General features: G+C 44.0%; 2 protein-coding genes across 2 annotated transcripts in view; one reads left to right on the forward strand and one right to left on the reverse strand.

The window, feature by feature from the left end:
- The window catches only part of LOC139373917 (cyclin-dependent kinase-like 5), a 23952-nt gene extending 19638 nt beyond the window's left edge, over positions 1-4314 (forward strand). The window contains exons 15-19 of the mRNA XM_071115008.1: positions 97-229; positions 378-486; positions 1311-1475; positions 3071-3289; positions 3453-4314. Coding sequence (XP_070971109.1) covers positions 97-229; positions 378-486; positions 1311-1475; positions 3071-3289; positions 3453-3863 — 1037 coding nt within the window. The 3' untranslated portion in view covers positions 3864-4314. The remainder of the gene's footprint in view (positions 1-96; positions 230-377; positions 487-1310; positions 1476-3070; positions 3290-3452) is intronic.
- A 6958-nt stretch (positions 4315-11272) lies between these two features.
- Positions 11273-15000, reverse strand: part of LOC139372898 (retinoschisin-like) — a 10807-nt gene continuing 7079 nt past the window's right edge. Inside the window, exons 4-6 of the mRNA XM_071112756.1 lie at positions 12675-12816; positions 12188-12383; positions 11273-11609 (exon numbers count right to left, since the gene is read on the reverse strand). Of these exons, the coding sequence (XP_070968857.1) occupies positions 11457-11609; positions 12188-12383; positions 12675-12816 (491 nt within the window). The 3' untranslated portion in view covers positions 11273-11456. The remainder of the gene's footprint in view (positions 11610-12187; positions 12384-12674; positions 12817-15000) is intronic.

Consider the following 15000-nt stretch of genomic DNA (forward strand, 5'->3'; position numbering starts at 1 on the left):
GAAAAAAAAGAGAGTTACCAAGAGAGAGAGAGAAGGATGGGGACTGTCTCTTCTCCTTCTCTGAAAGTGTCTTCTTCTCTTTGTGTTGTGTTGCAGTGCCCTCTCCCAGGCCAGACAACTCCTCGTCCTTCCATGATGGTGGGGCTCAGAGGGAGAGCAGAGGACCGCCGGTGCCAGGGGACCCAGGTGTCATGAACAACCACTCCAAACGCCAGACTGCCTTTGACTGGTGAGCTGTCAATCACTGGATATCATCTACAATGAATGAACGAAAGAACGAATGACATTGACTCGTGTTGGGATGAGCAATCTCCCTGAGGTAATGTCTAGGCTTTAGCTCAGCGAGCTAACACAGTCTTGTGTCCCGGCAACTTCAGGAGTACTGCAGAGGCAATGGTGATGAACCAACCAGAGCCGGCCAAAGAGAAGGAGAAACAGGGCTTCTTCAGATCGATGAAGAAGAAGAAGAAGAAACCGACCAATACCGTGAGGTTTACCCTCTCAGTCACACATAGACATTCATCTGATTAATCCACAGTGCAGGTTTACAGTTTTACATGTTGGATTGAACTACAACATTACACATTTATATACTCTACGTTTACCTGTCTAGCATCACTTGAGTTATAATGAGTAAACTCCTGAGTAAAGGGAAAGAGAGAGAGAGACGGAGAGAGAGAGACGGAGAGAGAGAGAGAGAGAGAGAGAGAGAGAGAGAGAGAGACGGAGAGAGAGAGAGAGAGAGAGAGAGAGAGAGAGAGAGAGAGAGTGAGAGAGTGAGAGAGACAGAGAGAGAGAGGGAGAGAGAGATTGAGAGAGAGAGAGAGAGAGACAGAGAGAGTGAGAGAGACAGAGAGAGGGAGAGAGAAAGAGACAGAGAGAGAGAGAGACACAGAGAGAGACACAGAGAGAGACAGAGAGAGAGAGAGAGAGAGGGAGAGAGAGAGAGAGAGAGAGAGAGAGAGACGGAGAAAGGGGGAGGGAGACGGAGAGAGGGGGAGGGAGGGAGAGAGAGGGGGAGGGAGAGAGAGAGAGACAAAGAGAGAGAGAGAGAGAGAGACGGAGAGAGGGAGGGAGGGAGAGAGAGACAGAGAGAGAGAGAGACACAGAGAGAGACACAGAGACAGACAGAGAGAGAGAGAGATGCCAGAATGTAGCTCCCATGTGTTTCTGTTATTGCTGCTGCTTTTCCATCTTCATAAACATTAAACCATGTGTGTATATGTGTGGGGTCTTCAAAGAACAACACAGGTGTGTCTGTTTCCCAGTGTGTTATCCATTACTGGAGCGTTGTGTATCCTGTATTACAGACAGACAGAGTCGACGATGGAAGGAACCCCCGCATCAAGAAAGGCCTTTTCCCTCTGTTTAACTCAAAGAATAGCTTAAAGCATACTTCCTCTCAGAAAGCTCTTCCCGTAGTGCCCTCGCCCATGCTGCAGCATCAGTCTACCGCACCCTACTCTACCTCACCAGTAAACTATAAGCCTCTATCACGACGCATGCTATTTTACATGTGTGACAGGCTAGGAAGCAGAGGAAACACTGACCAAAACTATGGTTCCTAGTTCCTACCCTGTCACACAGACATGCAGTGACATTACTCTATGTGTCAACTACTGTGGAGTCATTCATTCATCTGTTGTTGTTGACACGAACATCCACGGGCATTTTATGGTTCATACCACCACAACAGCTTCCAGATCTGTCAACTGTAGTACGCTGGCCTATAATCAGATCTACAACACACTGCTGTAAGCAGATTGCATGTAGGTCAGCATGTTCTAAACTGGTCTGGGATCAGGAGCTAAAGTTAAGTAGGCTACGTCCTGAGGGCTGCTTCTCGAAGCAAATGTCACCACACCAGATCTCCCTCTTCTCTCTCTCTCTCTCTCTCTTCTCTCTCTCTCTCTCTCTCTCTCTCTCTCTCTCTCTCTCTCTCTCTCTCTCTCTCTCTCTCTCTCTCTCTCTCTCTCTCTCTCTTCTCTCTCTCTCTCACTCTTCTCTCTCTCTATCTCTTTCTCTCTCTCTTCTCTCTCTCTCTTCTCTCTCTCTCTCTCTCTCTCTCTTTCTCTCTCTCTTATCTCTTCTCTCTTTCTCTCTCTCTTCTCTCTCTCTCTCTCTCTCTCTCTCTCTCTCTCTTTCTCTCTCTCTTCTCTCTCTCTCTTCTCTCTCTCTCTCTTCTCTCTCTCTCTCTCTCTCTCTCTCTCTCTCTCCCTCTCTGTCCTCCCTCTGGCACTGTGTACAGTATGTAAGCCCCCCAGCCCAGCCCATCAGGGCCTCAGCCTCCTCTCTAAAACAGTCCTCTACAGCAGAGGAGACCATCTGGTCCTAGTGGTGCAAGGCAAAGCCAGCCATCTCAATCTCAGCTGTTCACGTCTACATAGTGGTGACTGGTTAATCAACAGTAGTTCTGTTTGCATACATTCTGCTCAATGGGCTGACGTTATGATAGACAGTCCCTCAGTAGCCAATAGACTTTCAACTGTACGTTACAGTACAGTATTGAAAATGTGTTCGTGTTTCTCTGTCAGAGATGCCAGAGATGGACAGGAGTCACTGGACCGTGGTCATCCAGAAATGTACTGCCAGTTGGGTCTCACAGTCACTGCTTCCTGGGTTTGAGAGCTGGTGTGCTGGTTGGTTCCTGGGTTCATTCCATGTGATGTCGTCACTGTGATGTCACCGTCCGCTCCGCTCAATGATATTAACAGCATGTGAAGCATCTGGTGCAGTAGGATCGAGGAGGAGGAGGGGAGAAGGAGGAGGAGGAGAGGAGAGGAGAGGGAATGGGGAGGAGAGAGGTGCATGGAGGACCCACAGCCATCCAGAGATGTGCCTGTGATGCCTGCTCATCATATTTGCACGCTGTGTTACCCACAATGCACTCGGAAAGTGTCCACTAGACCCCAAATGCAGTCAGAGTAGATTCCTTAGCCTTTTTTCCCTCTGGAGGTCTAGTGGATGTTTTGGGGTGTTCAAGTTTATTGAAATGTCCTGAGTCCATCGTTCTTGACTGTGTCAATGTTAACCCCCCCTCTCCCCCACCTTTCCTGTTGTGAAATGGTAGGTTCCTGGTGATAGCCAGGACAACCTGTTTATCCAGAAGGGGGCCAAGTCCTCATCCTCGTCTTCCTCTCACCACGGCAGCCGGAGGAAGAACCGCGAACGCTCCCGGGATAAGGACCGTGAACGCGAGCAGAGCCGAGATCGCGACAGAGAAAGAGAGCGAGAGAGGGAGAGAGGGAGACAGAGAGAGAGAGTCAGTGACTGGCCTCAGGAGAAACAGGTGGATTCACAGTCACACTTCATTTATGTTTACTGGTTGAACTGAATTTTCAATTCACTTCCTGAATGTCCTGAATTCTAAACTAAATTGTTCTTTTCCACCTTGGTGTACCCGCTTAGTGTTCACAAGCTTTGTGGTGATTGTTTTCTATGCCTCCCCTTAGAACCAACCCCTGAAGTCCCTACGCAGGCTCCTGCACCTCTCCCCCTCCTCCTCTTCCAGCCAACCCCCTCCTCCTTCCGACCTGCGATTCCAGCACCTCCCCAACCCCCATACCTCCTCCTCTAAAGGGGGAGTGTTCAGCGATGGGAGAGGTGACGGTAGGTCCCACCAGGGACACCCTAGCAGCAGCAGCTCCAGCTCTGGTCAGTCTAAGAGCCACAGGAAGCAGAGTTACCCCCTCCCGGGGCAGATACAGGGGCAGATGGAGTCCAACTGGCACGCGGCGGCCCTCGCCAGGGCAGAGGGGGCTCAGCCGTACCCCGACCAAATGGTCGCCAACGGGCCCACCTTTACCAGACCGTCAAGGTCACGGATGCCAAACCTCAACGACCTGAAAGAGACAGCCCTGTGAGGAGAACATGGAATTAGAATTCTACCACATGGAATTAGAATTCTACCACATGGAATTAGAATTCTACCACATGGAATTAGAATTCTACCACCCATTGACTTGAATGGGGATGTCCATTCTAGGAAAAAATGTCTATGGAGGAGACGTCTCTCTGCCCTCAAGGGTCGTCATGTTGGTTAGGCACCAAAATGGAACAAAACAGACTGAAGCAGGGAGGGACAAGATGGACAACTGTCCGATAAGAAAAGCTTATTTTTTTGTGGTGCGTTGCGAAGCGTTTTGTAACGTTTTCAATTGTGTGCCCTAATGAATAGGACTCCGGGCTCTCACTACTGCCGCCTGCTGGCCGCCAGACGCACCTGGGACTATAGAGTTCAGAAGGTTATACTGTATCTCTCTAAGTTCAGGACTATATGACTGCACTGGGAGGTGGACTGACTGGCTGTAAAAATCTGACCTTTTTTGATGCTTCAAACATTTGATAGAATTTGTATTGATATTATATTATATTATTCATGAAATTCCTTTTATTTGATTTCAATTAAATGATTTTATTTAAAGATATTTAGGCCTAAATGGAGATTTAATAAGTATTGTAGAATTAATAATTGTGTAATATTGCAAGAGCTTTAAAAATAAATGTAAAAAAGATTATGAGATTCTAACTATATATATATAATAATAATTCAATATTTCATCCAAAAACATTTAATTGTGGAGGTTTTTCATCATTTCTATTTATTGTTGTTACAGTATAGCCTGTTTGTTCTGTCCGTTTACTTGAATGTATTTATTTGATCTGATTTGACACAGAGTTATGGAGATATATATAGATATATGTACGACAGATGGACAAAGACAAATGATATAATGTTATAATGTATGATAAAATAATGAGATACCTATATGGCTCAGGGTTGTGAAGTTTTTACAGGTAATCATTTGCCACATCATCTTGACACACACGTATCGCCTGGCCCCAACTCATATAGTCTATGGTCAGTTAACACAAACAGATGGGAATGTACTGTAAGGTACTGCTTGTTGTAAAGGGTCATTCTGCAGTACAGTAACCATGACAGTCACACCCGCTGATCTAGTTATTAGAGACTCCAGGCCCCATGTGGAGATTCCTGTTGAGATGTCCTGTTGTTTCCTGATGAAGGATACACACACACACAAACGCACGTACCAGAGATATCCATACCAGAGACAGCCATACCAGAGATATCCATACCAGAGATATCCATACCAGAGATATCCATACCAGAGATATCCATACCAGAGATATTCATACCAGAGATATCCATACCAGAGATATCCATACCAGAGATATCCATACCAGAGATATCCATACCAGAGATATTCATACCAGAGATATTCATACCAGAGACATCCATACCAGAGATATCCATACCAGAGATATTCATACCAGAGACATCCATACCAGAGATATCCATACCAGAGATATCCATACCAGAGATATTCATACCAGAGATATCCATACCAGAGACAGCCATACCAGAGATATCCATACCAGAGATATTCATACCAGAGATATCCATACCAGAGATATCCATACCAGAGACAGCCATACCAGAGACAGCCATACCAGAGACATCCATACCAGAGACAGCCATACCAGAGACAGCCATAACAGAGATATCCATACCAGAGATATCCATACCAGAGATATCCATACCAGAGTTATCCATACCAGAGACATCCATACCAGAGATATCCATACCAGAGATATCCATACCAGAGATATCCATACCAGAGATATCCATACCAGAGATATCCATACCAGAGATATTCATACCAGAGACATCCATACCAGAGATATCCATACCAGAGATATCCATACCAGAGACAGCCATACCAGAGACATCCATACCAGAGACAGCCATACCAGAGACAGCCATACCAGAGACAGCCATACCAGAGATATCCATACCAGAGACAGCCATACCAGAGATATCCATACCAGAGATATCCATACCAGAGACATCCATACCAGAGACATCCATACCAGAGATATCCATACCAGAGATATCCATACCAGAGTTATCCATACCAGAGATATCCATACCAGAGACATCCATACCAGAGATATCCATACCAGAGATATCCATACCAGAGTTATCCATACCAGAGATATCCATACCAGAGATATCCATACCATACCAGTTTGTGCTGTTGGCTTTAAAGGGTAAAATACGTAGGCCTAACTTTCTGATATTGGCAGAATGAATGTCATGGATATCTTTATCCCTGGCTAGTCATTCATCTACAGTACATAGTGTGAACATCAAGGACAAAGTAACAATAAGAAGAAGTATACACACGCACACACGCACACACACACACGCACACGCACACACACACGCACACACACAAATCAAATCAAATGTATTTATATAGCCCTTCGTACATCAGCTGATATCTCAAAGTGCTGTACAGAAACCCAGCCTAAAACCCTAAACAGCAAGCAATGCAGGTGTAGAAGCACGGTGGCTAGGAAAAACTCCCTAGAAAGGCCAGAACCTAGGAAGAAACCTAGAGAGGAACCAGGCTATGTGGGGTGGCCAGTCCTCTTCTGGCTGTGCCGGGTGGAGATTATAACAGTACATGGCCAAGATGTTCAAATGTTCAGAAATGACCAGCATGGTCGAATAATAATAAGGCAGAACAGTTGAAACTGGAGCATCACCACGGTCAGGTGGACTGGGGACAGCAAGGAGTCATCATGTCAGGTAGTCCTGGGGCATGGTCCTAGGGCTCAGGTCCTCCGAGAGAGAGAAAGAAAGAGAGAATTAGAGAGAGCATATGTGGGATGGCCAGTCCTCTTCTGGCTGTGCCGGGTGGAGATTATAACAGAACATGGCCAAGATGTTCAAATGTTCATAAATGACCAGCATGGTCGAATAATAATAAGGCAGAACAGTTGAAACTGGAGCAGCAGCACGGCCAGGTGGACTGGGGACAGCAAGGAGTCATCATGTCAGGTAGTCCTGGGGCATGGTCCTAGGGCTCAGGTCCTCCGAGAGAGAGAAAGAAAGAGAGAAGGAGAGAATTAGAGAACGCACACTTAGATTCACACAGGACACCGAATAGGACAGGAGAAGTACTCCAGATATAACAAACTGACCCTAGCCCCCCGACACATAAACTACTGCAGCATAAATACTGGAGGCTGAGACAGAAGGGGTCAGGAGACACTGTGGCCCCATCCGAGGACACCCCCGGACAGGGCCAAACACACACACACACACACAAACGCACTTACACACACGTGCGCACGCACACACACCGGCACACCGTGCGCAGGCACACACACACCTCCTGAGCACACCAATCTGACTTTGTCCCAGACTGCCCCTCAGAAAGATGTCCTCTCCCCTAAAAACACCCCAGACTGCCCCTCAGAAAGATGTCCTCTCCCCTCAAAGCCCCAGACTGCCCCTCAGAAAGATGTCCTCTCCCCTCAAAGCCCCAGACTGCCCCTCAGAAAGATGTCCTGTCCCCTCAAAGCCCCAGACTGCCCCTCAGAAAGATGTCCTCTCCCCTCAAAGTCCCAGACTGCCCCTCAGAAAGATGTCCTCTCCCCTCAAAGCCCCAGACTGCCCCTCAGAAAGATGTCCTCTCCCCTCAAAGCCCCAGACTGCCCCTCAGAAAGATGTCCTCTCCCCTCAAAGCCCCAGACTGCCCCTCAGAAAGATGTCCTGTCCCCTCAAAGCCCCAGACTGCCCCTCAGAAAGATGTCCTCTCCCCTCAAAGCCCCAGACTGCCCCTCAGAAAGATGTCCTCTCCCCTCAAAGCCCCAGACTGCCCCTCAGAAAGATGTCCTGTCCCCTCAAAGCCCCAGACTGCCCCTCAGAAAGATGTCCTCTCCCCTCAAAGCCCCAGACTGCCCCTCAGAAAGATGTCCTCTCCCCTCAAAGCCCCAGACTGCCCCTCAGAAAGATGTCCTCTCCCCTCAAAGCCCCAGACTGCCCCTCAGAAAGATGTCCTCTCCCCTCAAAGCCTCACTACAGTCCAGTTCTCGCCAGACAACTGGACATGTGCTGTTCCATGGAGATGTGTTAATAACCCACATTCACTGTGTATCAGGTGATCTGTTGGACTATGTATCAGGTGATCTGTTGGACTGTGTATCAGGTGATCTGTTGGACTGTGTATCAGGTGATCTGTTGGACTGTGTATCAGGTGATCTGTTGGACTGTGTATCAGGTGATCTGTTGGACTGTGTATCAGGTGATCTGTTGGACTGTGTATCAGGTGATCTGTTGGACTGTGTATCAGGTGATCTGTTGGACTGTGTATCAGGTGATCTGTTGGACTGTGTATCAGGTGATCTGTTGGACTGTGTATCAGGTGATCTGTTGGATTGTTCTCCATCATATATTTGCACAACATTTTAATAACGTTTTAATTGAACATTGCAGTTGACAGTAATGTTTTAATTGAACATTGAGTTCTACACTAACAGTTGACAGTAATGTTTTAATTGAACATTGAGTTCTACACTAACAGTTGACAGTAATGTTTTAATTGAACGTTGAGTTCTACACTAACAGTTGACAGTAATGTTTTAATTGAACATTGAGTTCTACACTAACAGTTGACAGTAATGTTTTAATTGAACATTCAGTTCTACACTAACAGTTGACAGTAATGTTTTAATTGAACATTCAGTTCTACACTAACAGTTGACAGTAATGTTTTAATTGAACATTCAGTTCTACACTAACAGTTGACAGTAATGTTTTAATAACGTTTTAATTGAACATTCAGTTCTACACTAACAGTTGACAGTAATGTTTTAATTGAACATTCAGTTCTACTCTAACAGTTGACAGTAATGTTTTAATTGAACATTCAGTTCTACACTAACAGTTGACAGTAATGTTTTAATTGAACATTGAGTTCTACACTAACAGTTGACAGTAATGTTTTAATTGAACATTGAGTTCTACACTAACAGTTGACAGTAATGTTTTAATTGAACATTCAGTTCTACACTAACAGTTGACAGTAATGTTTTAATTGAACATTCAGTTCTACACTAACAGTTGACAGTAATGTGTTAATTGAACATTGAGTTCTACACTAACAGTTGACAGTAACATTTTAATTGAACAGCTTTGGTCCGTCACCTGTCATTGTACCGTCCAGGTTGAATACAGGCTTTTTCAGTTTGGAAACATCACTTTCAGGGTTGAACTTCAGTTCCACTTTTCTCTTGTCTGCGTTGCATCCTGGTACTTGTCGCAACCATCGTTCTGTGTCCAATAGAACTCAATGTCTTCCATGGGTTCTGTGTCCAATAGAACTCAATGTCTTCCATGGGTTCTGTGTCCAATAGAACTCAATGTCTTCCAGGGGTTCTGTGTCCAATAGAACTCAATGTCTTCCAGGGGTTCTGTGTCCAATAGAACTCAATGTCTTCCAGAGGTTCTGTGTCCAATAGAACTCAATGTCTTCCATGGGTTCTGTGTCCAATAGAACTCAATGTCTTCCATGGGTTCTGTGTCCAATAGAACTCAATGTCTTCCAGGGGTTCTGTGTCCAATAGAACTCAATGTCTTCCAGGGGTTATGTGTCCAATAGAACTCAATGTCTTCTAGGGGTTCTGTGTCCAATAGAACTCAATGTCTTCCAGGGGTTCTGTGTCCAATAGAACTCAATGTCTTCCAGGGGTTCTGTGTCCAATAGAACTCAATGTCTTCCAGGGGTTATGTGTCCAATAGAACTCAATGTCTTCTAGGGGTTCTGTGTCCAATAGAACTCAATGTCTTCCAGGGGTTATGTGGCAAAAACACTCCAAGGACCAGTTGCAGCAACTATCATGAAATCTTTACGGTGTGATTTCATTATATTGGGTTTAAGATCACCTTTACTTTAGCCTAGGTGGTCCCCGATCTGTTTGTGCTCTTTAGCTCGATCTGGGACCACCAGGCTATCCCACTAATGTCTAACCTCAAATAGCCTACACCTGCAGTTTATGTCTCTTCATGTCTCTGTTTATGTCTCTGTTTATGTCTCTTTATGTCTCTTTATGTTAACTCATTGTTATATAATTTCTAACTGCTCTTTATGTCTGTTTATGTTAACTCATTGTTATATCATTTCTAACTGCTCTATATGTCTCTTTGTCTCTTTATGTTAACTCATTGTTATATCATTTATAACTGCTCTTTATGTCTGTTTATGTCTCTTTATGTCTCTTTATGTTAACTCATTGTTATATAATTCCTAACTGTCGTTTATGTCTCTGTTTATGTCTCTTTATGTCTCTGTTTATGTTAACTCATTGTTATATAATTCCTAACTGCCGTTTATGTCTCTGTTTATGTCTCTTTATGTCTCTGTTTATGTCAACTCATTGTTATATAATTCCTAACTGTCGTTTCGGGGTTGTTTGAAGTGAACAATGCTTCACGCCGTCACAGGATTAAAATGGCAGAAAAACACAAATCAGTTTGAGATGATCCTAAATTCCAGATGATCCAGATCCTGAATTATAAATCACTTCCGGTTGTTTGTTTGTTTAAAATTGACCCACAGGATTTTATTTGCATGACATCACACACAAACAGCATTATTTATATATGTGTATATTTGGTATCTGACTGTAAATAAGAATTAAAACCACATGGATCTACCCTGTTAACTGGCATTAATTGTTTTTTTGGGGATCAGGAAAAGGTTTTCACACATCACAAGTGGAGATTCCTCCAGGTGTATTTTAAACTGGACATCAGAGGAATATCACACAGGAATATTGTTCAATGATACTCCGAAACAAACAAACAGGTGTATTTAAACTGGACATCAGAGGAATATCACACAGGAATATTGTTCAATGATACTCCGAAACAAAAGAGTACAAGAGTTTGTCTTTATTTCAGGAACTGGTTTTGGTCAACTTGAAATGAATACAATAAAACAAGCAACGAACGATACCTCTACATCACTGTCACAAACTACATACACAACACAGTACAGTACAGCACAGTACACAACACAGTACACAACACAGTACACAACATCCAGTTAACCACAGGACTGGTAGTCTTCTCTTTCTCTGAGCTTTCCTCATCACATAATCATCCCCAATTTCTCTGTGTTTGTCGGTTCACAGGCGTGTATTTATCCTCTCTTCCTCCCCCAAGTGGAAACACCTGGCCATTCACCTCTTTATGTTCAGTATAAAAAAAATATCATAAATAAAACTGTTGTTGTAACACATCTAATCTGAAAACAGAATGGACCTTTTCACACATAAACCCCATCCCTGGGAGAGAGATATTACTTAACCGTTTGGGGAAGGAAAGGAAACTAGGGTTTCCAGAGCAGTAGATTCCACCTTGGCATAGGGAACATGCAGGGGAACGACCAGAGCTCTCCTTGGGCCTGTTCAGGATGGTGTATCATTACAGGACCGTCACATAGAAATATATTGTGTAGAACCAATATGACTTTCTGTCATGTAGAATCATGTCAGTTCTATTCATTACATTTTCTGTCTGAACGTTCCACGGTGTTGTACCCTGCCGAGTGTGACCCTGGTCGTCAGGACAGACAGAATCAGGTACACTTGCTCATGCAGAGCAGCAGCTCCATGCGGATGGCGATACGTGTGTGCCAGCCCAGAGGGAGCAAACGGATGTAGCGAGTTACCATGGGAGGACGCAGGAGGTTCTGAACCGAGGAGGAGCGGTCCGAGTTCCCGTAGAACACCTGAGGAGAGAAACGGAGCAGTGTGAGGAGGAGAGACGACACAGATGGAGAATCCTCCTGCCAGATGTCCTGCCTCACCGAGCAGGACTACACTTTACAACCCCTTGGACTGAACTGCTACAGAACCAAAGAAATATGGGATCTGATGAGAAGGATTGATTTTGATATACTGTATGTAGAAATCCCAAGACTGTCTTCCACATTATTACATGTGTAGATCTTGTGATGTCATAATGAACCATGTATTGATGTGAAAGATGACCTCCAACAAAACAAGTCGTTTTAGAAAAACATCCATGGACATTATTACATGTGTAAACCTTGTGATGTCATAATGAACCATTTATTGATGTGAAAGCTGACCTCCAACAAAACAAGTCGTTTTAGAAAAACATCCATGGACATTATTACATGTGTAAACCTTGTGATGTCATAATGAACCATGTATTGATGTAAGTATATGAACTAAGTTATGATTGTAAAAAAAGTTTTGTTACAGTATTTATTGACTGTGAGTCTCTCTGAATAAGAGCATATTCTCAGTGACTAAATGTAAAAGGTCTTTATGATGGGCCCACCCTGTTGTTCCCCGTCTGGTCCTTGTAGTAGATCCAGTTGAGATTCTGGTCGGTGCGGTACTGGACGCTGTACTTGGTGATCCATTCGTCAGCATCACAGCGCCCCTGGGTCAGGATACCAGACACCACCATCACCTCCTTCAGGTCAATCTGCAACCACTGGCTGTTGTCCTGGAACTTAGACAGCCAAGCACACCTGGAGGGGAATCGCCAGGGAAACTATGTTAGCCCGCTGAGCTAAAGCCTAGGCAAAAACAATGACCTGGAGGGGAACCGCCGGGGAAACTGTGTTAGCCCGCTGAGCTAAAGCCTAGGCAAAAACAATGACCTGGAGGGGACCATTATTTTACCAATGAGGTCAGAAGAGCCATTTCCCAAAGGAACACTGAGGTTACTGATTGAGCCAATGTCCTCCTTTACAGGGAGGGGGAGATAGAGGCCCTACCAGGGGTTGGTCCTGAGGGAGAGGATGGGGCAGGGGACTCACCCAAAGCCCTGGTTGTTGAGTCTGGCATTGCTGGGGAGCCAGGAGGAGAACCAGCCAGTGTACTGGTCCTCGTTGGAGCAGCTGATCTGGTCTGGTCTGACTGATCCAGCCTCCAAACCCAGAGGCTTGTGGTACGGACACTCTGGAGAAGTGGAACGCCAAGGTGAGAGACGGAAATCATGGTCGACAACAAGGAAGTAGTTCAAATGTTAACATTGGATGCCAAACAATGGACGTCACACTGATGCTAATTATTTTGTAGTTATCGTCACAGGTCCTCCTATCCTAGGACACGTATCATCGTCACAGGTCCTCCTATCCTAGGACACGTATCATCGTCACAGGTCCTCCTATCCTAGGACACGTATCATCGTCACAGGTCCTCCTATCCTAGGACACGTATCATCGTCACAGGTCCTCCTATCCTAGGACACGTATCATCGTCACAGGTCCTCCTATCCTAGGACACGTATCATCGTCACAGGTCCTCCTATCCTAGGACACGTATCATCGTCACAGGTCCTCCTATCCTAGGACACGTATCATCGTCACAGGTCCTCCTATCCTAGGACACGTATCATCGTCACAGGTCCTCTTATCCTAGGACACGTATCATCTGCATATTGTATGCTGTTGGAGACCACATAGTCACTACAGGCTAGCCCAATGGAAGACACTTCTCTACACAGGAAACACTGTATTCTGAACTGAATGTGAAGGGCTTTGCTGCCATCAACAAAGGGCAGGAACACTTCCTGGTTGCAGAAGCTAACTGGAACATCCACCCAGCTTGTTGTTATGAAAGACAACACCAGCATGCAAGGTCACGTCTGGTGACTGAGGTAGCCTGTGCCTAACGAACCACCACCACATTAATTCTCTCCCTCCAACCCACCCAGCCCCTCTGAGTCCCAGATTTCCTGCTCCATCCAAAAGTAGTGCACTATGTAGGGAATAGGGTGCCATTTTGGACTCATATCTCTCCAATCCTAAATCCTTCTGTTTTAATTCTCCACATTGAAAATAAACATCTATTAGATAAACATCTATTAGATAAACATCTATTAGATAAACATATATTAGATAAACATCTATTAGATAAACATCCATTAGATAAACATCTATTAGATAAACATATATTAGATAAACATCTATTAGATAAACATCTATTAGATAAACATCCATTAGTAGAAGAGCACAGCAGATGGTTGGCTGCCACATCCTACCAGAGGCTTTAACCCTACCAAGTTGTTTCCTTCCTGGAGAACCAACAATGAGTGGGACATGGATCACACAACTAAATTGAGCCGTGGGGCGATTTACTTTTGAGCGGATGGTCATTTTTAGACTGCAAATTGACCGCAAGAAGCCTAAACAGGTAGAGTATAATGTGTGCATAAAACTTGCTTTCAAAGTTTACATCTGTATACAATCACTGTATACAGCTTACATCTGTATACAATCACTGTATACAGTTTACATCTGTATACAATCACTGTATACAGCTTACATCTGTATACAATCACTGTTTACAGCTTACATCTGTATACAATCACTGTTTACAGCTTACATCTGTATACAATCACTGTATACAGCTTACATCTGTATACAATCACTGTATACAGCTTACATCTGTATACAATCACTGTATACAGCTTACATCTGTATACAATCACTGTATACAGCTTACATCTGTATACAATCACTGTATACAGCTTACATCTGTATACAATCACGTCTCTCTATTATGCGTAGGAATACTACGGAACACATTTCTTCAATTAAAATTACTTGGAGCTGATTTCCTGCTGTTACAGTCTTTTATGTCCAACAATGAGGGGCCAAATAGAACCACCTGTTAGTAGTAGTAATAGTATGAATAGTAGTTTTAGTAGTAGTAGTAGTAGTAGTAGTAGTATAATAGTAGTAGTAGTAGTAGTAGTAGTAGTAGTAGTAGTAGTATAATAGTAGTAGTAGTAGTAGTAGTAGTAGTATAATAGTAGTAGTAGTAGTAGTATAGTAGTAGTATAATAGTAGTAGTAGTAGTAGTAGTAGTATAATAGTAGTAGTAGTAGTAGTATAGTAGTAGTATAATAGTAGTAGTAGTAGTAGTAGTAGTAGTAGTAGTAGTAATAGTATGAATAGTAGTAGTATAATAGTAGTAGTTTTAGTAGTAGTAGTAGTAGTAGTAGTAGTATAATAGTAGTAGTAGTTTTAGTAGTAGTAGTAGTAGTAGTAGTAGTAGTAGTATAATAGTAGTAGTAGTAGTAGTATAGTAGTAGTATAATAGTAGTAGTAGTAGTAGTAGTAGTAGTATAGTAGTAGT

Source organism: Oncorhynchus clarkii, chromosome 18 (genome assembly GCF_045791955.1).
Source record: "Oncorhynchus clarkii lewisi isolate Uvic-CL-2024 chromosome 18, UVic_Ocla_1.0, whole genome shotgun sequence".
NCBI classification, from domain to species: Eukaryota; Metazoa; Chordata; class Actinopteri; order Salmoniformes; family Salmonidae; genus Oncorhynchus; species Oncorhynchus clarkii.